This window comes from Bison bison, unplaced genomic scaffold, assembly GCF_000754665.1.
Source record: "Bison bison bison isolate TAMUID 2011002044 unplaced genomic scaffold, Bison_UMD1.0 scf7180017864304, whole genome shotgun sequence".
Taxonomy (NCBI): Eukaryota; Metazoa; Chordata; class Mammalia; order Artiodactyla; family Bovidae; genus Bison; species Bison bison.
In genome coordinates this window covers 8536558-8562255 of record NW_011494876.1, presented here as the reverse complement: position 1 = coordinate 8562255, position 25698 = coordinate 8536558, and the positions used below count along the sequence as shown (strand labels likewise).

General features: G+C 44.9%; 1 protein-coding gene across 1 annotated transcript in view; it reads left to right on the top strand.

The window, feature by feature from the left end:
• The window catches only part of FLNB (filamin B, beta), a 99381-nt gene that overhangs the window by 24342 nt on the left and 49341 nt on the right, over positions 1 to 25698 (top strand). Inside the window, exons 5-20 of the mRNA XM_010851928.1 lie at positions 1 to 74; positions 5807 to 5925; positions 6738 to 6815; positions 7931 to 8093; positions 8677 to 8874; positions 11470 to 11607; positions 13345 to 13471; positions 14434 to 14570; positions 15888 to 16081; positions 17991 to 18104; positions 18696 to 18839; positions 19091 to 19214; positions 19547 to 19707; positions 20854 to 20944; positions 21207 to 21376; positions 24642 to 24759. Coding sequence (XP_010850230.1) covers positions 1 to 74; positions 5807 to 5925; positions 6738 to 6815; positions 7931 to 8093; positions 8677 to 8874; positions 11470 to 11607; positions 13345 to 13471; positions 14434 to 14570; positions 15888 to 16081; positions 17991 to 18104; positions 18696 to 18839; positions 19091 to 19214; positions 19547 to 19707; positions 20854 to 20944; positions 21207 to 21376; positions 24642 to 24759 — 2150 coding nt within the window. The remainder of the gene's footprint in view (positions 75 to 5806; positions 5926 to 6737; positions 6816 to 7930; positions 8094 to 8676; positions 8875 to 11469; positions 11608 to 13344; positions 13472 to 14433; positions 14571 to 15887; positions 16082 to 17990; positions 18105 to 18695; positions 18840 to 19090; positions 19215 to 19546; positions 19708 to 20853; positions 20945 to 21206; positions 21377 to 24641; positions 24760 to 25698) is intronic.

The window sequence follows — 25698 nt, the reverse complement described above, 5'->3', positions numbered from 1 at the left end:
CAAAGCCAAGCTCAAGCCTGGAGCTCCCCTTAAACCCAAACTCAACCCCAAGAAAGCCAGGGCCTATGGTAGAGGTAAGCACTGGTCGTGTTGGATTCGAGGCTTGTCCTCTGGTCTTGATTATTCATTTTTATTTGTGTGTTTATTTAAATTTGTTTATTTTTAATTGGAGGATAATTGCTGTACAATATGCTGTTGGTCTCTGTCACATAGCAACATGAATCAGCCACTGTGGTCTTGATTATTCAGGATCGAGAATGTGTAAGCTTAATATTTAAAGACATCCCAGGCCTCCTTTGTCAGATAGCTTTTTTTTTTTTCTTCTTTACCTAAAGGTCCTTGTGTTTATTTCCATCCTTTTCTGTCTTGTGAATCTAGGCTTCCAAGAACAGTGCTACTTTAATGTAATGGAGATGGATGAGTTTATACTTTGTGATTTGGATGCAGTAACCCTGAGATAAAGAAAGGGCTCTTCCTTCCATTTTTCAGATGAGCAATCAGAGGCCCAATCCACAAAGGAAAGGGGACGTTGGCGTGGAGGGAGAAGGTGAATGGGGAGGTCTCCCAGATTACCATGGTGGGGTGTAGCAGGAGCCTGGGTCTTCTGACTGCAGATTCATTTCTCCTTTTGGTTATGTGAAAGCTCTGCAGGTTTCCAGATGCAGTGGGAGCTATTGTTAACCCCTGGCAGATACTTCCTTGCTAAGACATCCTGTTTATAATCTCCCAGCCAGCTGCCAGGAGTGTTCTGCTCGAAACGTTAGAGTAGGTCAGAGGCATTCTGAGGAATTTGGTTTTCTGGTTGGCACCTGACTTCAAGCCTGTTAGCTTTTTTTACAGAAAACAGTTGCATTTCAGCCCAGTGTGGTTTCTGGTAAAAATTAGTACAACAGGATACAATTTATTCTCTTTTCTGTGGTGAGGGGGAAGAGTACATTCTATTTTCATAATTGCAATTAGGGTAACACACACACAAAGTATTTCCCATGTTTTCCCAGATTTCCTATAATCTGCCTATTGCTCTTAACATTCTAATGTGTTCTCTTGCTATGTGTGTGTGTGCATGTGTGTGATTGTTGAACTGTTCAAAGATATATTGCAGGCGTGGCAACATTTTGCTCCTCAGAACTAAGCAAACCTTTCCTAAGGATAGAACATCCTCTTATGTAACCATAGTATTCATTATCACACATAAGAAAATAGGACAATAATTTCATAACAGCTCATATGCAGTTTATAATTAAATTTCTCTCTTGTCCTACAGTTGTCTGTTTTACAGTTTTTCTTGTTTTACACACCGAGATCTGATTAAGACTCACTTTCTACATTTGCTTGTTACTTTATCTGAAACTCTTAATCTAGAATAATTTTCCCTAACTTTCTTTTCTTCTTTTTTTAAATGGCATTGACTTTCTAAAAATGTAGAGCACTTGTCTATCCACTCATTCCCTTTGAAGTTAGCAGTGCCCTACTTGGCATCAGCTTAGTCTTGAAATGACACACGACCAGGGCAGTGTGCTGAGTGTGCGCTGTTCTAGCCCCATTCTTGTCTTTTTCAGCATGATTAAGAGGACAGAGAGTTCTGGAACAGACCTACTTGCCATTTGAAGTCCTTTTGGCAATGAAGTGGGCTCTGTGCCATCATTTGTGTTATATCGAGACAGGGGACTTTGTTCAAAGCCGTACCCACAGTGCAGTCGAGTGAAGGTTGGCACGTCCCTGCATGCTTTAAAAGTGCTCTCTCTAAGCCATAGTCAAAGACGCTGGCAGGAATAAGGAATCTGATTTGAAAGGTTATGCTTCCCTTAAAGGCAGAAAAGTTGCAAACAGCCAAACCTCTTTGTCAACAAAATTGGTCAAATGGATTGAATCTAATCAAGGCATAAAGTGCTTGTTTGCAATAAGCTTATCGCTGGTGTCCAGTTTCCCTGTTGTTAATGTGAAACGGTTTCCTTTCACAGTGCTGTTTTCTAGAAAATGACCTCTTGTTGCAGCTAAGGAATGTGGCTAGTCATTGCCATTTCCTTCGTTTGACTCTGTAAGTTTTATATACTTAGGGAGGAAACACACACACACATATATATGTATCTTTTGTATTTTTGTACCATGCTAAAATGCCTATAACATAACATTCACTAATTTAACTCTTTTTAGGTGCACCTAAGACATTAAGTATATTCGTATGTTCACTGTGTTGTGAAACCATCACCTCTCTCCATCTCCAGAACTTTTTGCATCTTCCCGAATTGAAACTCTGTATCCACTAAACGCAACTCTCCATCCCCACTTCCCCGGGCCCTGGCAAGTGCCATTCTGCTTTCTGTTTCTATGTTGTTGTTGTTGTTCAGTCACTAAGTTGTGTCCAACTCTTTGCAACCCCATGGACTGCAGCTCAGCAGGCTTCCCTGTCCTTCACCATCTCCCCAAGTTTGCTCAGACTCACGTCCCTTGAGTCGGTGATGCCATCCAACCATCTCATCCTCAGTCGTCCCCTTTTCCTGGCCTCAGTCTGTTTCTATGGCTTTGCCTCTTCTGGGTACCTTGTAAGTGGACTCACACAGTTGATATTTGCCCTTTTGTGTTTACTGTATGTAGCATAGGGTTTATAAGATTCATTCATGTTGTTGCATGTATAAAAATTTCACTCCTTTTTCAAGCTGAATAATATTTTGTTGTCTGCATATTCCACATTTTGTTTTTCCATTTTTCTGTTAGTAGACATTCAGGGTTTTTTAATACCTTTTAGCTATTGTGAATAATGCTGCTGTGAGCATATGTATACAAGTATCTGAGTCCCTACTTTCAATTTTGGGGGGATATATGTAGAAGTGGAATTGCTGGAGCATATGGTAATTCTATGTTTAATTTTTTTGTTAAGTAGAAAGACAGAATGGTCATTTTAGGGAACAGGGCCACATGTGAGGCCACGTGGGCAGCACCTTAGGTATTACCTTGTCCTTGATGAAACAAAGGGGAGGGGCAATTTGTTCTCTCCTGTGTGGCCATGTTGCTTTGTTTCTGCTGACAGAACCAAGACCTAGAGAATGTTTCATCTTCTTTAAAGAATTGGTGTTAACCAAGTTGCAGTTACCAGCTGGTCAGCATTTGCAGATCTGTTCACTGAGACCCATTGACTGGAAGGAGGGAAGGCTGGCGTGATATGAACCTACAGCCACAAGCAGGCCTTTGTGATGGGCTCCCTGGCAGGGTTCAGCATGCTGAAAGCGTGTATCCATGGGCAAGCAGAAGCCTTTAGTGAAACCTGTGTTCTGTATGGAGCATCCACTGCATAGGAAGCCCTCAGCATGTTTAGTTCTAAGTAATCCTAGGGAACAGTGGTTTCTCTGCACAGGAAACATTGTCTCTGAAATAGATGTGGTTCTGCTTCCTAACCAACCATGGTTAGCCAGAGATGAGCCCAGTCTCCGGCCTTGGATAGGCTGACTCTGCAGGCTGTTGGAGTTAGATGGAGTGGGTATTTATAAATATTTATAAATATTTTAAGTGCATGATCAAATCTCTGTTAAATGACATAATTGTTATATAAATTTTAAGCAAAAGAAAAAGTTAGAAAGCAACAATTCAAAGTCCTATTTCTTAGCTGCTAGCCCCATTTTTCCCTTCAGAGTTGGAGGTATTCCTTTCTAGCCATTTTTCTATGCTGAAATGAGTTCAAACTGTATATTTTCTTCAATTTGCATTTTTTTACCTAACAGGATATGTTATATAACTATCTAATCACCAGTTTTTCTTAAATTATTTATTGGAAAGCTAATATACATCCAGCTATAGTAACAAATGACCCAATGTCTTCAAGCAGACCAATGGGAAAGAAAAGAAGAGATGAAGAGAAATCTAGGGAGTACATGAGGTTTGAGAGGTTTAGCAACCAATTGTAACATGTGAACATTATTTGGTCTTATTTAAACTGTTAAAAAAATTCATTAGACTTTTTTTTAAGATCCAAAATATTTTATTTATTTATTTTTGTGACACTTCTAAGACACTTCTAAGACTTTGAACACTGAAAATTTGATGTTATTAAGGAATTCCATTTGATATTATTAAGGAATTATCTTTATTTTTTGATGTGGGCATTCTAAAAATATCTTCTAAAGATACGTAGTGAATATTTATGGATGAAAACTAAGAGGACTAGGGTTTGTATCCAAATAATACAAGAGGAGAAAAGAGGTGAGAATGAAGCGGTGAAACAAGATAGGCTGTGAGTTGACAGTAGTTGAAGCTCAGTGATAGGTACGTGGGATTCATTTTAATATCTCTCTTTGTCTGTATAGGTTGAGGATTCTCCATAATAATAATAATAAAAACTTTTAAAAAAGTAATACTTCTGGGAAGATGGAGTAGAAGTACTTTTTCTAATGCTTCCCACTAAGTGCAACTAAAACCCCTGGGAATTTTCTACAGGGTAAATGTAAGGAGTCTCAGAAAGAGATTAAGGCAAAGCAGCTAGAGATCCTGGGTCTGAAGACTGGCACTGTAGTGAATTCCTTGAATGGTTGAAAAATTCCTAAATTTGGCAAAAAAAAAAAACAGAACATAAATCTACAGCTTCAAGACACTGAGAGAAACCCAAGCAATTTCGCTCCTTAACATTTAGCCAGAGGAATAAAAGCTTAACATTTGCACACAGTCCTGCGTATGAATGTTTATAGCAGCTTTATCAGTAATAGACAACTGGAAACAACCCAGATGTCCTTCGCTGGGTGAATGGTTAAACAAGCAGTGGTGCGTCCATATCGTGGAATATTACTCAATGGTAGAAAGAACAGGCTTCTGATACAGGCAGCATCCTGGATGAAACTGCAGAGAATGATGCTTGTGGATAAAGCTAATCCCCAAAGGTTATGTAATGTGTGATTCCATTATATGACATTTTGAAAATGATAAAATTAGAGATGAAGAGCAGATTAGTACTGTGAAGGGTTACAAAAGGGATGGCTATGAAAGATCGCTATGAGAGTTCCCTGTGGGGTAGAAATGTTCTGTATCTGGATTGTGCCGTGACTTGTGATATTGTACTAGAGTTTTGTGGGATGTATCCATTTGGGAAACTAGGTAAAGGGTATTATTAATTCTTACACTTGTATGCTACTCTATCTCAAATTAATTTGCTCAATCATTCAACTTACAAATTTAATTTAAAATAAGTTCAATATTTAAAACATTTTAAGTAATACAAAAATGATCTTTAGGGAATTCTCTAGTGGTCCAGTGGTTAGGACTTGGAGCTTTCACTGTGATGATCTGGGTTCAGTCCCTGCTCAGGGAACTAAGATCCTGCAAGCTTCATGGTTCAGCCAAAAACAAAACAAAACAAAACAAAAATGGTCTTTAACAAAAAATGAATCACACTTTGTCTTCTTCCCCAAGGCAAGCCCTACTTCTAGTTCCCACATCATTTTCACAGTCATACAATGTAGCCTTTTGACTGAAGTTCTCTGAATATTTCAGAACTGAATATTGCTTAAATACCAAGGACAAGATTTGAGTTATTTTACAAAATTTATTTGGATGCATTGAGTCTTAGTTGTAGCATGTGGGATCTAGTTCCCCGACTAGGGAACAAACCTGGGCTCCTACATTGGGAGCATGAAGTCTTAGTCACTGGACCATGAAGGAAGTCCCCAAATTCGTGAGTTTTTGACCTGATTATCCCCATCATGGTTTGTCACCATCTCCCACATGGCAGAAGCAGGAATGGGTTTCCTGTCTCATTTCCCTGAAGGAGACACTGTTGGGGCCTGAGCCAGTTTGTAATGTGCTTGTGTAAACCTGTGAACAGGTATCGAGCCCACTGGGAACATGGTGAAGCAGCCGGCCAAGTTCACCGTGGACACAATCAGCGCCGGGCAAGGTGATGTCATGGTGTTTGTTGAGGACCCAGAAGGGAACAAAGAGGAGGTATGTTGGAGGAGGCTGCCTCTCCTGTTAGTATCCCATGGAAACTTTGGCCCTTATAACAGGGCCAGGAACTAGTTGTGTCTCTATTTTTCTTATTAAAGCTCGAAATAAAAGCTTTTTTTTTTCCTTTAAAAAAAAAAAAAGAATCCTGAGTCTTATAGCAGTTAAATTCACTTGCCTAAAGGTTGTGTTTAAAGTATCATATAAATTGATACCCAAGGACACACATTATATAATACAATAAAATATTGCATTTAACTATTGTTACTGATAAAGTACAGTCCAGTAGCAATACTGATTCCCGACGCTTTCCCCATGCTGATCATCCTCTGGTTCCTCCCTCAGGACCTCTGCACATACTGTTTCTTCTGTCTGCCTATCTTCTTGAGACTGTATTTTATTCCTAGCGCTGAGCACCATCTGAAGTCCTACGTTTATTGGTGTGACTGTCTGTTTCTCCCACTGAGGCAGGAATCGTGCCTGATTTATTTTTGGCACCTGTCCCTGGGCTTGGTGTTTCATAAGCTCTTAATAACTACTGGGCCAATAAAGGGTTAGGTTCCTAGCTTCATAGTCTCTCTCATCTGGAAAGGTAACAGCCCTGAGACGATGGAGGCCTGACTTGTATGCTAATGTGACATGGTTTCCATAACTTCAGGCTGCTCCTCTCGGAGCTTCCTGCAGGAGTGGTGGGCCAGAGAAGAGCCAGGGCAGGTTCTTGGCCTGGCACCTTGCCATGGGCCCTTGGTGAGCACAGCACACTTTTACTCACACCGGTGCCTTCTCTAACTGTCACTCATCTTCCCTCCTAGGCACTCGTGACCCCTGACAGCGATAAGAACAAGACATACTCTGTGGAGTATCTGCCCAAGGTCACTGGACTGCACAAAGTAAGATAAAACATCATGGCCTTTGCTTGAATGCTCTCTGTGCTTGCTTTGATAGATGCAGAAGAAGCGTGGTTTTCTTAAGTTCGCGGCTATTTATCATCTATCTATCTATGGTTGCACTGGATTTTCGTTGCTTCTTGCAGGCTTTCTCTTGTTGTGGCAAGTGGGGGCTTCCTCCAGTTGCGTTGTGCAGGCTTCTCGTTGCGGTGGCTTTTCTTGCTGTGGTGCGTGGGCCCAGTTGCTCCATGGTACGTGGGATCTTCCCCGACCAAGGGTTGAGCACTGGCAGGTGGACTCTTCACCTTCGGACCATCTGGAAAGTCCCTTAAATTCTCTTCTGATTTCTCTTTCTGTTTATACAAGTATCCATGTTCGTTGTCAAAAATCTCAGATCCCTGTGAATCAGACTTGAGATAATCGCTACTCCATGCAGATTGGTTCAATTCCATTAAATTCTTTGCAGTGTCATAAGATTTTTCTGACTCCACCGAGATGACTAATAACTGGAACTGCAAGCCTGGCGTGTAAATGCTGAGCTATGGGCTCTTTGTCTTTAGCGCTTCCTTCAGTATCGGTCTTCACAGTGCTCCGGAGGCTTTGTCAGCATCAAAGCCTGGATGCGGAGAAGGCCAGCTGACTAGAGTGGAGGCCAGTGGCCCACCCAATCCGATAACCCTAAGAATTTAAAAGATGAGGACTTCAACTCAGAGTTTAGATAGAAATCTATCTTATGTCTCAAATCCATGTATCTGAAAATGGTCTTGTTCCTGTGAAAAATACTTTGACTCTTAGATTTGAAGTCCTACGTGATATTCCACAGGGACAGTGGTCCCTTTTGCAGCTGCCTTAAAGAATCTGGTGTCTAGAGACTGAAGTGCTTGTGCATATGCCACTATAGAGGCTCGTCTAGGCATGTCTGGTGTGTTTTAGTTGGCTAAAGGCCTGATGTCCCAGGCCCAGCTGTGTGGTTGGTAGAGTCGGATGGGAGTCCCACTGAGGCCGCTTCCCCAGAGCTCCTGGTTCCAGGACCTTTGTGTGTATGATCAGGAAGATGGAGGAGGAGGTGGTCTCACCGAGCAAGAAGTGATGATGTCTCCCCTGCCTGTCATTTGTAGGTCACAGTCCTCTTTGCAGGACAGCACATCTCCAAGAGCCCATTCGAGGTGAATGTCGACAAGGCCCAGGGAGATGCCAGTAAAGTCACTGCGAAAGGCCCAGGCTTGGAAGTTGCCAGCAACATCGCCAATAAGCCCACCTATTTTGACATCTACACAGCAGGTACACCTCTCCTCTTCCAGAGCCGGAGATAATCCTTAGAAACCTGAGATGCTGGACTTTTTGTCTTTTGAATCAACAACAAAACTACAAAATTGCTTTTTCAAATGTGTTGGTTATATTTCTAGATTTTTCAAAACCAGCTTTTCTTCTCTAAAATCTCATACTCAATCTTAACTTTGATTATTAATAATCAATTTCTGACTTGACTAAATTAATACTCCAAAGAGACTAAGGTTTAACAATCATCTCTTGGACCAAATTCTATGCAAGGTCCGGTGGGAAGGAGGGGTAAGCAAAGGAATGAATAAAACACAATTCTTGAATTTTCAGCTTTCTTTTCAATATAGAGATTTTAGGAAATAGGGATTCTGGGAAAATGAAAGTTGGTTATGACCCTCCTCCCCATAAGCAACTTTCCTTTCTCCACCTTCCTTATTTCTGCTAGGAAACAGGTCTGGGTATGCATCTTCTGAATGCCTCTCTGTCTCCTGTGGTTTGCATTTTATACCTGCTTTTGCTCTCACCAACAGGGAACTTTCTAGAGGGCGACTTGGACTCATGGCCTGGTCTCTCTTTCTCCTAGGTGCTGGCGTGGGCGACATTGGTGTGGAGGTGGAGGATCCCCAGGGGAAGAACACCGTGGAGCTGCTCGTGGAAGACAGAGGAAACCAAGTGTATCGATGTGTGTACAAACCAATGCAGCCTGGCCCCCACGTGGTCAAGGTTTCCTTTGCTGGGGACACCATCCCCAAGAGTCCCTTCGTTGTTCAGGTTGGGGAAGGTGAGTGCTGGGGTAGCTGACCACCTCTGGTTCTGGCATTCAGGCTGGCTGTGCATGACAGGGCCCAGCACTGAACTCAGACTTGTCATTTTGCTGCCAGGGCCCCTTTGGCAGGAAGTATCCTCAAGACATTAATACTAGTATCTATTTTGTCCTCAAGATACTAACACTAATAGCTTCCTACACGCTGTACAGTGACCTAAGTGCGTTACTTATATTAACCTGTTTAATCCGCCCCCAAAACACGTCTGCCGGGATTCATGGTCCTTACTGAGAGATGCAGGATGGAAGCTGTGTGAGGAGAGGGTGTCTGTGGCTGAGGTTAACAGCAGGGACATGGCAGGTCCCCCCGTGGCCTCCTTTACTGGCTGTCAGGCAGATGGCATGACAGCAGCTAGTCACGACACCAGCCACGGTGACCCAGGGGCTGGTGCTGTTCCCAGTGGGCGCCTGAGACACTGAGGCTTAGGTGTCGTAAGGTATGAGTATGGACTAGACCAGTGGTCCCCAACCCCTGGAACCGAGCTGCACAGCAGGAGGCACGCGGCAGGCCAGGGAACAAAGTTTCATCTGTGTTTACAACTGCTCTCCATTGCTTGCATGACTGCCTGAGTTTTCCCATCTGTCAGGGCAGCAGCAGCATTAGATTTCTTATAAGAGCATGAATCCTACTGTGCTTGAATCATCTCCAAACCACTCGCCTCCACCCCGGGCCATGGAAAAATTGTCTTCCACAGAACTAGTCCCTGGTACCCAAAAGGGTTGGGGGCCGCTGGACTAGATGTCAGTAGGAATAGAACCGTGGTCTCTGTCAGCTCCTTAACTCCCGCTGCAGCCAGAAGCATGCATTTTTCTCTAATGTTAGACTCTGTCCTTCTGACTTAGTTACTCTCTTTTTTTACCCCCAACTCTGCTGCCTTTTCTAACCAGTACTTGCCTTTCCTGTTCTGTTCTGTGCAACTGCGTCTGCAGACCTGGCTTCCTCTTCTGAATCCTGCCTCTTGGCCAGCCTGGAGCCTGAAGCTGCTGGCTTCCTAGTCGAAAGCACTGGGCCAGAGGCATCTCACTGGGTAAGGGCTGGTTGGGTGGGCATCTCTGCCAGTCCTTGTGCTGCCTCCGGTGTCCACCGGGCCTGTGCTCTTCATGACTGTGGGAAATTGCAGTGCAGGTGTTAGCCCCACCTGTCTGGCCAGACCCCAGACTCACTCTCTGATTACATCTACACATCTCTAGGTCATCTCAAGATGCTGGAAAATCCGGTAGTTTCCTTCAAACTTTTTAGTTCCATTTAGTGTTTATATGAACTGAGCAGTTATCCTGCTGATGTTGAGACTCTTGCCCATACTCAGGATTTCCATGACTTTTATTTTTTTAAAGATACATTTAAACCTTCCAGGGGAAGTCCTGTCATCCTGTTGTGACTTATTTCTGGTATGACCAACTTCTCTCCCCTTGACAAGGGAAAAAATAAACGTATTCAGAAACAGAACTTCATTTGACACAATGCAAGAAAGAATATTGAACAGCTTTCCTAGTTTTAATGATGTTTTCTGACTTCCTTTCACTTGTAGATTACTTTTTTCATTTCTGGCATATCCATCTATCACTTGTACTAGTTACTACTTAATAGAGTTTTTCTGTTGATGTACTGACCCTTCCTTCCTCCACTTAAATGATTTTATAATAATCAATCTTGTCTTCTGGAGTCTGTGACACCCTAGTGTATAGAGGGAGCCTGTCAAATATGCAGTGTCAGGTTTGGAAAGGAACCACCTGACATTTTACCCATTAATCTCCCATTTCTGTATTTAATAAGGTCGCTCATGTTACCAAAAAAGTCCCAGGCACATCGATGTCTTTTATCAACCTTCGACAAACCCCATGGAATCGTTTTGTGAACCTCTTATGTAGGAATGTTAGAAGCTACCTTTGCCCTAGACTTACAAGTTTAGGTTTTTTAACTGGATCCAGAAATCAAATTGAGAGTGGAGTTTACTCCTAATTATAGAGTAGCCACCTGCATTCCAAGGACCTTGTAACAGCACTGATATGTTTGCCTGCCTTGGTTGACGTGGGGTTGATCTGGTCTCTTTTTGCACCATCCTCTGGCTCTTCCTGTGGAAGAGAACAACATTTAGACTTTTAGAAACGACTGATCCAAAGTTTGGAACCAGGTCAGATGTTTTCAAGTGCTACATTTTCCAAGTAGACCTGAAAAAGCCCAGTCTTCCCAATTACTGGACCCTTGAGTATGGCAGTGAAGTTTGAGCAATGTCCAACCCCAGGTCTTAACTCTCTTTTACCACGGAGAGGATAAATGCCAGGATTCAGCAAATACCAGGAGTCCAGCGAATTCATGCTGTGCGCTCCTGCTTTCTTTGCCAAAGTAACTTTTCCCCAGTCCCTGGACAAAGTTATATTGTGTCTTTATTTGCTAGCCTGGTGTGCTCCCTGAACGAGACCCCTGGTCTCGGGCAGCTGCTGCACACTCTGCAAAGCAAACGTTTTCTTGGCGGGTGGCTCAAAGTTACCTTGGCTTACTCAACTCAGACTAAAGAATAAAAGGTTAAATTGATGTCGAAACTGTGCTTGCAGCCTGCAATCCAAACGCCTGCCGGGCCAGTGGCCGAGGCCTGCAGCCTAAAGGCATTCGCATCCGAGAAACTGCGGACTTCAAGGTTGACACCAAAGCTGCTGGAAGTGGAGAGCTCGGCGTCACCATTAAGGGTCCTAGTAAGTGCTCCTTTGCTTCCCTGTCTCAGTGTGATTTCAGCTTGACAGCCATGACATATGGGTCTCATCACACAGCCAGTTCTGATCAATTTATCCCAGAGAGCTGTGTCAGAGATTGGAGGCTCTCTCTGCTCATGTAGAAGGAAACTGATTGTTTAGTAATGTCTGCCCTGGATGTGGGAACAGTGTTGGATTGACAGCCTCACATTATGTTAGGATTTCCGGAAAAAGAAATAAATATTGGACCTGGAACAGCAACATGAAATGGCCCATTTTTTTTAATCTGAGGAAACCTAGGCTCAGAGAGGAAGGGTCTTGTCCACAGTCACAAAGCTTTTAAGCATCTGAGCTGGAATTAGCCTGATCTCCAAAGCTGGAATAAGCCTGATCTCCAAAGCCAGTAATTTACCCCTCTACAGGTTACATTTTATAGACAATGAAATTATGGCAGATACCTAATTACTTTGATGAGTGCTTATAGAAGAGAATAAATTCCCTACGATTAAGTCTTCTCCGTAGATAAATGCCACCTGTGGAAGAGTGCATTGCACCTTGCAACTCATTCTCGCTCTTTCTTGAGAAAGGAGACAGGGGAACAGGTATCTACTCTCTTCATGAGTTCCCCGCCCTGGGTCAGAGAAACAGCTCGACATTTTCCAGTTGTGAGTGCAGTAGCCTCGGCAGTTTTACTCCCAGGCTTTGTAAATCCTCGCTTCCTCTTCCGGGACTGTTCTCACTCCCCTATGTTCCTAACAGGCTGTGGCAGGAGTGTTCTGAGCTCCAGAAAGTTAATATTTGATCTCAGAGCACTGAGTTTTGGGGCAGCTGTGCCCTGAAGGCAGCCAAGGTTCTAGACTGCCCAGACCTGGAGTCAGGCTGCTCTGGGGCTGGCCTCCCTCTTGGCTTGTTGCTACAGGAACTGAGGAGGCGTTCTTTTTTTTTTTCTGACCTTGGATTCTTACTTGACTAAATGGCTTTCCCAGCCAAACCTCAGGGCTCAACATAAAACAAGTTCCTGCCTGATGGCTCAGTCTGGAGTTTGTGAGGTAGCCTCTGAAACCTGTCTTCTTGGAGATAGCATACAAGAGCATTCTTGCTTTCATTGTCCAGCTTTAGTTGAAAAGGTTATGCCAGGATCCTAATGCCAAATACTCATAAGCATTTACTCCTTCTACAATTTTTAAAAACTTTTCTTTGCCTTTTTTATATTGGAATGTAGGCTTCCCCAGTGGCTCATTGGTAAAGAATCTGCCGATGCAGGAGACATTGTTGATTAACAATGTTGTTATATTAGTTTCAAGTATACAGCAAACTGATTCAGTTATACATACATATGTATCTATCCTTTTTGAAATTCTTTGCCCATTTAGATTATTATAGAATATTGAGTAGAGTTCCCTGTGCAATTTTTGTGGGCAGCTAAAAAGGATGGCTTTTTGATCATTGAAAAATATTACCTGCCTCAGGGGTTTAGGACCTCATAGGCCCCTCATACATGAGAAAGCTTTCTAAAGCCAGTGAGCTGAGAAATCTTCAATTTCCCCTTATTTTGAAGTAGACATGTGTCTGTTTTCAGCTTTGGAGTAACCTCCCAATTTGGGGTGGGGGAATCCCACACTCTGAGACCATCCACATGGTTTTATTTTGTGGCTGTTGCTGTCTTTCTGTTCCTGTCTTATGGATTCTCGTTCTGAGTCTGGATGCCTATTGAAAAGACGGTGTGCTTCCTTCCCACAGAGGGTCTGGAGGAGCTGGTGAAACAGAAAGGCTTTCAGGATGGAGTCTATGCATTTGAGTATTACCCCAGCACCCAGGGGAAATACAGCGTCTCCATCACGTGGGGGGGACACCACATTCAAAAGAGGTGAGTCTCTAGCCGGAATTGTGTCGTCTCCCGAGGCATGCTCGGCCCAGGACAGGCTTGTGGTGCTCATTTCCCAGGCCGCAGGAGGGAAGGGGAGCTGCTCTGTCAAAAGCTTTTTTTTTTTTCTTTTTTCAGAACAGTACACAGTCATTTGGCCTGTTCTCAAATGCAGCAGAAAGTCGCTGTGGTTTCAGCTGCCTCGTTTCAAATCAAAAGCTGGCGGTTTAAAGCTGTGGGGAGGCAGACAAGCCAGGAGGAACAGTGATACAGAGCAAATGGGCTGTGTGTCTATACCCCTAATTTAAACAGATTCTCTTTCTTTCGATGTGTGCCTCTCTGTTCATGAATGCCATGGGTAAAATGGCAGGATCTGCTATGGTTGACATTAGAATCCTCGCTGTGAGTGCAGTCAGGATGCGAGGGGCACAGTCTATAGCTCTGCCTTGTGGGCTTCACTTGCCTTCCCTGTATTCACATGCTTTCCAGCTTTCCTGGGGGCAGCTTTAGGCTCTGAATAAATTCCATTTACTTCAAGAGATGTCTGTGTATATTTTAAGCTTCTGAGAATCTAAGCAATGTTTTTTAAATCTCCTGTGCCGAAGTTAAAGCACGTTTATTCATGTTTGAGATAAAGCATATTCAACCCAGTTTTTTGTTTTAGCACTGGCAGCAGATGGAATGTAGGCACTCGCTTGGCCTTCCAGGGCTCACAGTCTGGTGTGAATACAAGGCAAATGACCAGGATAGTGCCAGGCAATGTGGTTTGAAACAGTCCTATTACATGATATTGTTGACATAACAATGGTTGTGGGGGAACCTGTATGGAGGAAGGGCTTGGCTGGAGCTTGGGGCTGCAGATAAAAGGATAAGGCCAGTGGAAAGAGCGTGTATAAAGAGCTTGTGGTTGTATGTAGCCCTTTCTTTGCTTCTCTTTAATGCTTCCTCTGTTCCTTTCCTTCTAGCCCTTTTGAAGTTCAAGTTGGCCCTGAAGCAGGCATGCAGAAAGTCCGTGCATGGGGACCTGGCCTCCACGGCGGGATTGTTGGGCGGTCAGCGGACTTCGTTGTGGAGTCCATTGGTTCTGAAGTGGGGTCTCTGGGTAAGTGGAAGTGGCTTCTGGTGGCTGAGATTGCAGGGTGACTGAGTCACGTGTTAGGCTGTGTATTGAGGCCTCCTCTGAGCCTCACTACCCTGAGCCTTCTAGCCTCCTGACCACCCAAGAGCATCTCTGGACACTCCTGATGAATTGCAGTTCCCATGTTCTGCTTGTCCTCTGCCTCTGGCACCAGCATTCATTCATTCGCTAGACCATGAGGGCAAAGGCTGCCTGTGGATGTTGTGCCTAAAACAGTACCTGGAAAATAGTTGACACATGGAGGATATATTATTGACTGATCCTTAGTTTAGATGAATGAATGAAGTTTGCTGACATTAGAAATTTGGAAAGTGAATACTCTTTGGAGCATAGTTGAATGTATTTTAAGTAAGCATCTGATGTAGATTTGATCATTTTAGAACAAGGGTCGGCACCTCTCCCTGTTAAGGAACAGATAGCAAATATTTCCGTATTGAAGGTCGTATTCTCTCTGTCACAACTATGTGACTGTCATTGTAGCCTGATAGCGACCATAGATAATGCGTAAGTGAAGGGGTGTGGTTGTGTTCCTTATTTACAAAAACATGCATTGGGTCAGATCTGGTTCAACAGTTTAATGATGCCTAGGTTAACAAATAGAAATAAGCAAAGAGGAAAAATTAGGAAATCAGATTTAATTTTTCTGTTTAGAGAAATGATAAACATCTTAGTATATCCTTATAGACTAGAAGCAGTATTAGACCTTTCAGTATATCCTTCTAGACTTTATTCCTGTACATAGGCATACAAATGTTGATCTGCTGCAGAAGTATCTTTATGTCTTTCTGCCTCAGGTGAATATAGGACTTGTCTCAATTTCCCATGGCATCTATGGAAATCCAAGGCGTGGATATAACTACTGTTAGGCCCTTCAGCAAAATAGCTGAAGAGTTTTGCTATAAAAACAATGCTGAATATATATCCTTGTATCTGACTGTTTACACACATCCTTGGTTATTTCCTTCAGATAAAAACCCAGAAGTGGATTTGGTGGGGGCAATGGGTGGGTATTGTTTTAAGGTTTTTGGCTCGTGTTACCATATTGCCAACAGAAAGATCTGCTGGTTGACCTTTCCGTTCAATGATGTTTAAAAAAAATATGTTAAATCCAACCTTCCATCTCTTTTGAAGACTTAGTAAGCTTGATTTTGTGGGAAAGGGACCCTAGCAGATATCAATCTTCTGGCTAGCACTTGGTTTTCAGGGAGGCAGAAGGAATGGGTTGGTAATAACCCAGACTAGATACCTTGTAACCAGAGGGTCTTCCCACCCCATCCCCAGGGTTTGCCATTGAAGGCCCCTCCCAGGCGAAGATTGAGTATGACGACCAGAATGACGGGTCGTGTGATGTCAAGTACTGGCCCAAGGAACCAGGCGAATATGCCGTTCACATCATGTGCGACGATGAGGACATCAAGGACAGTCCCTTCATGGCCTACATCCACCCGGCCTCGGGAGACTACAACCCGGACCTGGTGAGTCAGTGTGTCGTGTTTGTATCCCCTCTCCTCTGGCTCCTGGCATCCTTTCCTGTGCCCACAGAGTTTCCTTGTGTAGCATGTGAAGAAATCACAGAGAAGAGCCTTTTAAAGCTTAGGAAGTTTCGGAAAAGACCTGAATTAGAAGCCTGGTAGTACCTCTTGGCGGCCTTCCCAGGTGGTTCAGTAGTAAAGAATCTACCTGCCGTGCAGGAAATGTGGGTTCGATCCCTGGATTGGGCAGATCCCTAGGAGAAGGAAATAGTAATCCACTCCAGTATTCTTGCCTGGGAAATCTCATGGACAGAGGAACCTGATGGGCTACAAGTCCATGGGGTCGCAAAGAGTTGGACATGATTTAGTGACTGAAAAACAAGTACCTCTAACATGTGGCAAGTAACTTACCTCTCTGGCTTCTGTATCGTCCTCTATAAAATGGGAACGATTCCAGTGGCTACTTCCTACAGTTTCTGGCATGATTCAAGGAGGTAACATGAACAAAACCAGCTCTTATTAGCATAGTGCCTGGCCCACAGAGGGGGCTCCATAAGCTACTATTTTTCTTGTACCCCAAGCATCCCATTTCAGTTTTACCACTTTCTATAGGTGTTATCTCAAGGTGCTCCTTAGATAAAGACTTGCTAATTTTTACCCCCAGCTCCCTTTCTCTTCAGTTGGAGCCGTGTTTGCAGTGTCTTCAGGAGCTTCTCTGAATCGTTTTGCAGGCTGATAAGCATGAAGTCTGAGCCAGCTGGGCTTTCAGCGGCACCCCCACCCCCCACGTGTGCTGTTTTTGGCCCACATGGACAGCTGACCGTAGGCTGACATCAGTCCAGCCTGGTAGCTGCTCCTCTTTGTCCAGCTGCTGGTTCTTTGCTCTCTGGGGGCTGCAGGCTGTTGGGATGTTGTCAGTGGGAAAGGCTCTGAACCCCCTCCAAGCAGGAGCGTTGAAACTGAGCACAGCTGGAGGTCTGTGCACTGGTTACTGCACACATTAATACAGGGAGCATGGGCTGGTGTGGGGCCAGGTTTTACAGTTTTTCTCCTGCATGTTTTTAAGTTCTAGGTTGCGTGTGTGTGTGTGTGTGTTCAGTCGCTCAGTCGTGTCTGACTCTTTGCGCCCCCGTGGACTGTAGCCCACCAGGCTCCTCTGTCAATGGAATTCTCTAGGCAAGAATACTGGAGTGGGTTGCCACTTCCTACTCCAAGTTCCAGGTTACGTAGCATTTTAACTACCATAACCATCCTGTTATGTAGGTACAGTAAGTCTCTTATATACGAATGAGTTCTGTTCTTAGAGCACTTTCCTAAGTCGAAGGATGTTATCCTGGGTGCCTCACTAACACAATCAGCTCTATGGTACTGTACTGTAGTAGGGCTACCCGGGTGGCGCAGTGGTAAAGAATCTGCCTTCCAATGCAAGAGACGCAAGAGAAGCAGGTTCGATTCCTGTGTCAGGAGGATCCCCTGGAGGAGGGCATTGCAACCCACTCCATTATTCTTGCCTGGAGAATCCCATGGACAGAGGAGCCTGGTGGGCCACAGTCCATGGGGTTGCAAAGAGTTGGACACGACTGAGCATTCATGTATGTATGTACTGTAATAGATTTATAATACTTTTCATACAAATATGTACATAAAAAACAAACACAAAAAATAGACAGTTTTAATCATACAGTACAGCACCTTGAAAGGTGCAGTAGTACCTTACAACAGATGACATACAGGGGCTGGCACGCATATTCCCATCTTTGAAAGTTCACAACTTGAAAGTTCATGTGTAGAGGACACTGTACCGTAAAGCCAGACGTCGTTTCCTCTCTCCCCCTTCCCTGGGCGCCCGTCTTCTGATAGTGTAGTTAGCGCATTACAAAGACAGGGAGTCACTATTAACCCTTTGCCCCAGGTGCAAGCATACGGGCCAGGTTTGGAGAAATCCGGATGCATTGTCAACAACCTGGCTGAGTTCACCGTGGATCCTAAGGATGCCGGAAAAGCTCCCTTAAAGATATTTGCTCAGGTAAGTTTCGACCTGCCACCTGTGCAGGTAATTGTCCGGTAACGGGATACATATAACAGCGAGTGACCAGTCCCTTGGATCTTCAGTTTCCTCATTCACACGTTGCAAAAATGATTATTTATCTCAAAGGGTTTATGTGAGGACTAAAGGGGATTCTAATATGTAAAGCAGGGTGCTTTTCTCATCTTTATGCTTTGTGTTCTGTGGAAATCAGGCTTGTCTGTTTCAGATCTCCCCATAAATATCCTTTAGTGTGGCTGTGATGGGAGGGTTTGTAAACAAGAGTGTAGCAAATATGTTTCTCTCATTTAATTGGATTTTGGCCCCAGGATTTGAAGGCAGGAATCACAGTTAAGAAGCACTGAGTGACCACGGCTTTCCTTTGGGAGACCGTTTGTTGTTAGCAATTAAAGATAATAAATGCACATAGTGTTTTATCACTTGTGTTCACTGTTTTGAGAACATGGCCCATTGTAGGCGCTCCATGAAATTTGGTTGGATGAGTGAGTGGTGATTTGGGAAGACCCATGACCCTGTTTGATGGAGACAGTGTGAGAGCCAGCTCTGTACTTGGCCCCTGCTCTTCTGCAGGACGGGGACGGCCAGCCTATTGACATCCAGATGAAGAGCCGGATGGATGGCACCTACGCCTGCTCATACACCCCAGTTAAGGCCATCAAGCACACCATTGCCGTGGTCTGGGGAGGTGTCAACATCCCGCACAGCCCTTACCGGGTAGGTTATGAAGTGGAATCCTGGTCGTGGTATGAAAAAGCCTGGTCCTGAGGCAGGTCTGGGCTCCATGCTTGATGGTCAATGCAGATACATGGAAACACCATGCTTGGTGTGCCTTGGAAGATGGCGTGGCCAAAAGGGCCGGGTGCTGTCGATTGCCCCCACGTATAACGTTCTAACAACTGATGGTGTCTTTACTGGGTCCACATGGAGTAGAACTTGATTACAGCTTTTGTCCCTGTCCTCTCTAGGTCAGCATCGGACAGGGTAGCCATCCCCAGAAGGTCAAAGTGTTTGGGCCAGGAGTGGAGAGAAGTGGACTGAAGGCACACGAGCCTACTCACTTCACCGTGGACTGTACTGAGGCTGGCGAAGGTGAAAGGGGTTTCTACCCAGTGCGCTCCTTGTTGCTTCTTGGGAAAGAAGTTCTCTTTGTAACGTTTCAAGGGCAATGAACTTTGAACTGAGAAACAGTCCACCTGAATAGATGATTGTTCATCTAATGAGTGTCTGAGTCAGTTCGGTGGTGAGATCTTTGCTAATCCTCCATTCCTGCTCCAAAACCCTGATTTGAATACCATCCCTTTCTCAGGTCACTTACTGGAAAGTTCCCAGCTGCTTTTCTGGGGTGTGAGCTTGAGCTGGAAGTGATTACATGGGACGTGCTGTTTCTTGTAAATCAGTGCTAATAGGCTGGTCTGTTCCAGGTGATGTCAGCGTTGGCATTAAATGTGATGCCCGGGTGTTAAGTGACGAGGAGGAAGACGTGGATTTTGACATTATTCACAACGCCAATGATACGTTTACTGTCAAATATGTGCCTCCTGCTGCCGGGCGATACACCATCAAAGTTCTCTTTGCCTCTCAGGTGTGTGGGCATGGGTTCTTTCTGGCCACCTGTGTGTGTATATTTCCTTTTTTTTTTTTTAGCAACAGAGAAAGTATCTTGAGAACTGTGCCCAATAGTTTTTCTCTCTGGTTGCTTAAAACCAAGAAGGAATAACAACACCCAAAACTAAAATGTTACCACTTTCTAATGAAAGTAGGGATGCATAGTCAGTCAGTGGTTGAAAGCCAGGCTCTGGAAAGAAGTTAGATTTTTATAAACTATCATCAGGTTTTTGAATGAAATGTAATGAATTTCTAGATTGTGTTCTACTTCATTGTCTTTGAAACAGTGACCTTGGCCTCAGCCTTAATAGGAAGTGTTTAGAAGTTTCAAGTAGGGTTCATATTTACATGTGATAATGAAGACCAGGAGGAGCAGTACCCGTTTTAGGAACCATGGAATCTTGTTGATTCAGATGCATCTTACATAAACATAGGGACCTCAGGAGAAAGCTCCGTGCCTCAAATATTGGTCTTGAGTTGGCTTCATCCATTTGACCTGTCCTGCCTTTATAGTATAAGGTGTTTTTTTTTTTTTTTTCTAACATCAGATTTATTATATTTTTAAAAATATTTTGCCAGGAAACTTGACATTTGGCATCATAGTTGCCCGACCAGGGAGCAAAGCCATTGCCCCCTGCAGTGGAAGCATAGAATCTTAATCACTGGACCACAAGGGAAGTCCCTGCAGGATTCTTTTGGAAGCATTACAGTCAGTGCCTTGCTAATCAGTTCCTTGCATTCCTCTAACCCTAGCTCTCTGCTGTCCTTGAAGGACATTTCCTTCCTCTGATCCCATGTATTATTGTTTGAGGTTTTATTCTTGTTAGTGTTTCTGCATCCTAAAAGTATTCAGCATTTGGTATTAAAGGCTCAGAGTTTTCAGGGTGGTTTATGGACACTCAGGACCTTTAACTGTGAGGTCAGGGATCCAGGGATTCATGAGTGACCACTGATGGCCCTTACCTGATGCTAGCATGTAACGACTTGACCGATCATTACTTAGAAGTTACTCACCACCCGCTAGACTGGAAGTGCTGAGGTCTCCCTCTTTGCTTTGGGCAGAAGTTTAAGCTCAGGCAATGGCTTCAGGGACTTTCCTCCTGAGACTGTATCTCTGCTACAGGAAATCCCCACCAGCCCTTTCAGAGTCAAGGTCGACCCTTCCCACGACGCCAGCAAAGTGAAGGCAGAAGGCCCAGGGCTCAGCAAAGCAGGTAAGAGGGCGTGTGCGCGAGCTCACCCTGGAAGCAGTGGGCCCAGGGCCGGAAGTGACCTGCCTCCCCTAGAGCAGGCGCTCTGTCTGGGCTTCAGTTCAGCAGAGGCTGTGCTCAGCTGAGCTGCTGGCGTGGCTGAGTGCCAGCCCCTGTCTCCACCTCCTGCCTTCTGGAAGCTGCTGTTGATGAACCTGTCAGACTAGTTCTAAAAGTGAAACTCCTCCAGCTGAGCCTGTCTCCTCACTTCACTGTCTCCTCCCAGGTGTGGAAAACGGGAAACCCACCCACTTCACTGTGTACACCAAGGGGGCTGGAAAGGCCCCGCTCAACGTGCAGTTCAGCAGCCCTGGCCCTGGCGACGCCGTGAAGGATCTGGATATCATCGATAACTATGACTACTCTCACACCGTTAAATACACACCCACCCAGCAGGTAGGGCCCTGCCTGGCTGGGCTGGGTCACTTTGGACACCAGGGGATAATCTCAGCTCAGATCCGTGCTCCTGTGTGAGAGAAGAGATTCACCCTTTCCTTATGAACCTCTCTAGGAACGCCGACACAAAGCCTGGCTGGTTCTACCAGGAGGGCCAGGAGGCTTCCCCAAGGACCGGCAAGAAGCTTGCCGTCCCTCCTCACCCCAATTTCCCGCCTCCATTCTGGGTTTTAGCAGAGAAATGCTGAGCTCTTGAAATTGGACCTAGTGTCTGTCTCTCTCTCATAGACATTGTCCCCTCCTTACCAGCTGCCTTTGAGTCTTTTGTTAGTTACTCAGGGGGAAAGAATCGCCACACCTCTGTTTATCCTTGCTGGTCTTTTTGCCTTACCTCACCCTTTTTTTACAAGGGGGTACAGTGGGGTCTTTCTCAAAGAGCTTTTAGTCCCTCAATCCTGAAGCAGTCCTTCAAGCTCTAAATTATTCCCTTTTACAAAATAGAGGAATACAGACAGGATTTTGTCATGCCACATGCTTTGCTGTTTGTTCTAGACAAGAAGGGCCTACAAATCTACCTCTCCATATGAATTTATGCCTACTTGTTTAAAATGTTGTTTTGATTCATGCCTACACCTCTAGGGTCTGTGGAGCATGTACTCCTGTAGAAAAAACTAGATTATGCTACTTCTGCATAGTGTTTCAAACAGTCACTCCAAACCTCTGAGAATCCTTCATTTTTTAAAACAATTTTTGACAATGATTATTATTTTTTGACCACACCGTGTGACATGCAGTATCTTTGTTCCCCAACCAGGGGGTGAACCCACACCCACTGCAGTGGAAGCGTGAACTCTTAGCCACTGGACCACCAGGGAACTCCCCCTTCATTCCTGAAGCAGAGCCCCCCCTATATGAGAAATGCCATTTGTAAGAGAGGAAGGGCAATGTTTTCTGCCAAAGCACTGTTTAAGAAGCATCACTCCTACCCCGGGCCTTGTCAGTGAGGACCTCGCTGGAGTGCAGTGGGGCAGAATGGGGGTGCAGTGAGGATGAGGGAATGGTGTGGGTGTCCCCGTGCAGTGGGGGCTACACATCCTTGGAGATGGAATCTTTTCTATGAAAACCTCCCTGGCGGTGCGAGGTTCTCTAGGGCAGGTTCTTGTGTGGCCTTTCATCTCCATGTCTGCTTCTTTCAGATCCTGTGTCTATATACCTTTTTGTGTTTCGGCAGAGCTGCTAGAAATTAAGTTGCCGACATCAGGACAGGTTTTGACTTGCACCCCCAGAAAGGACTTTGGAACTACCATTGCCCTGTCTCTATGGTTTCTTTCTGTCCTCAAGAGGGTTCATTATTAGTAATGGTAAAAGGGAAGCTCTCGTAGGTGAATGCCGTTTTCTCATTAGGACCTCAGTGCTATGTAGGTCATTGTTTTCCTGCTGATGCTTATCAGGGCTGATGGAAGCCTCAGCACTGGCGACACCAGCTCGATAGCATCTTTGTTTTCAGTTCTCCACATTCCTGAGGAGAAGGTACATGGCCACGCTCACTGGTCAAGATCACAAGATCATAGGTTCTTCTAAAAACATTCTGAGACCCTTGATCCTGTATCTATAAGCCTTGTTGGGTTTCGGCTGAGCTGCTGGAAAGTGGCTAAGTACCAGATGTCAGGGCAGCCTCAGGTTTTGACTTGCCCCCTCAGAAAGGACTTTTGGACCCAGTGCTCTATTAGTAATATGGCATTACTAATAATATTAGTAATATATGTGTATATATTTTATTTATTTATTCATTTTTGGTTGTGCTGGGTCTTCGTTGTTTAGTCACAAAGTCGTGTTTGACTCTGTGACGCTGTAGACTGTAGCCCATGAGGGTCCTCTGTCCATGGGATGTCCCAAGCAAGAACATTGGAGTGAGTTGCCATTTCCTTCTCCAGGGGATCTTACCAACCCAGGGATGGGACTCACGTCTCCTGCATTGGCAGGTGGATTCTTTACCACTGAGCCCCCAGGGAATCCCTAGTCATGGCATGCAGGATCCTTATTGCAACTGAGAACTCTTAGTTGAGGCATATGGGAATCTAGTTCCTTGACCAAGGATCAAACCCAGGGCCCCTTGCATTGGGAGCACAGAGACTTAGCCACTGGACCACCAGGGAAGCCTTGAGATGTGACACTCGTGGGGCAGGGGACCCAGTGGTTTTGTGCAGAATCCATCCTAGAAAGTCAATACTCCCTCCTTCATAGAGGCACCTCATTTTTATCTTGGCTTTTCCCTGCTTCTTTATTACAAAAGGAATATAAGAAAATATTCCATAGGTCAAAAGCTACACCCTTTTAAAACTCCATCCGTGACAGCTTTCAGCGGGGCCTGAATTCCAGCCAGCCCTCTGGCGATTCCCCCTTGCTCCTTACCCTCCCACATCCTCTTACGTGATACCCAGACGTTTGAGGTGAGGACAACCTTAATCCGCTGAGACAGCTGTGGGTTTTCATGGGGCCTTGGTGTGGATGGAGGCACTCAGCCGACCGTGGCAAGAGGAAGCCAGCCGTGAGTGGGCCGGGACTGGCCGTGCCTCCTCGGCCACAGTGCTGCTGGCAGGGGGCCTGCTGAACCCATAGGCACAGTCCACCTTCTCACTGGCAACTCTTCTCTCCTTGAAATCGATGTGGGAGTTTCCATACTGTGCAGGGGGTCTTAGAACAGCTCCAGGCGAACTCTTGCAAATTCGTTTTTGCAGCGTAGTGGCCTGAAATCCCAGGCCATGGGAAAGAAAGATTTTGTTCAGTTAGAGGCCCCCAGACAACCCTGCCTTGCCCGTGGCCGGGCTGGGTGTGTGTTCGATGAGGAGCTTGTGTGGCAGAGCATCTGGGACTCAGGTTCAGCTGCCACAGGTGTGAGGCCTGGCTCACACTTATGACAAGTGACTTCATCTCCCTGAGCTGTAGTTTTATTGCCTGGAAAAATGGTGACCACCTCTTAGCACCGTTTTCAGATGGAATTGAGGAAATGCTTAAAAGCACACCTCAGTGGTGTGCTCTTGAAGCTGTCCCTCTTGTTGAGAGTTGCTTTTTTTTTTTTTGTCTGATTTCTATGTCATTCTTGCCATGGGGCTAAAAACTTAGATATATCTGAGACACCTTCTAAATCTGCTGGGGTTATATACCCTGCATTTCTGGAAAGAATGAAAATCCTGGAAGGCAGGTTGAAACATCGAGTGAGTCTGTTGGTACCCATGTGTGTCCTTGGTTTTCTCTCTTGTTCCAGGGCAACATGCAGGTTCTGGTTACATACGGTGGTGACCCTATCCCCAAGAGCCCATTCACCGTGGGTGTGGCTGCTCCGTTGGATCTGAGCAGGATAAAAATTAATGGACTGGAAAACAGTAAGTGTGTCAAGAGTGGAGGGGGAGACGGGTCATTGAAGAGCAGTCAGAGTCCCTTCAAAGATAATTCGCAGAGGAGCAAATTTTGCCGTATGAGACTCTGCAGTCAGGCAGACTCGAGATTGAATTAGGGCCGTGCTGTGGAGTAGCTCTGTGACCCTGCCTGTCCCTTCACCTCACTAAGCCTCCCTTTCCTCCTTTGTTCAGTGGAGGTCGGGGAAGAAGACTCACAGGCCTATTGTGAGAATTAAACGAGCCAGTAATTCAGGAGCTGACTCAGAGGCAGCCCTCAGTAACTGCTGGCCTCACAGGGAAGGTTTTTATGACAAGGAGAATTGGAGGCATGCCGCTTTCCGCTAAATGTCTATTGTACCAACTGTTTTTGATCACTGAATCTACCTTAGGGTCAACAGTCGAGCGTAAAAACCAATGCCCAGGCACTCAGAAACCACAACTATGATGCATCTCCCTATTCCCATCCAGATGATCCTTTAGTTTGTTAGGGATCTTATTAGTACAAGCTCATTTCACGTAATGAAACAACTGAATGAATCAATAATAAAGTAAAGAGAATAGCATAATAGAGGCACTGATATGCTGCTCGCTTAGCTTCTCTAGTTTAACACATGATCACAGAGTACATCATGAGAAACTCTGGGCTGGATGAAGCACAAGCTGGAATCAAGATTGCTGGGAGAAATATCAATAACCTTAGATATGCAGATGACACCACCCTTACAGCAGAAAGTGAAGAGAAACTAAACAGCCTCTTGATGAAAGTGAAAGAGGAGAGTGAAAAAGTTGGCTTCAAGCTCAACATTCAGAAAACGAAGATCATAGCATCTGGTCCCATCACTTCATGGCAAATAGATGGGGAAACAGTGGAAACCGTGGCTGACTTTATTTTTCTGGGCTCCAAAATCACTGCAGATGGTTACT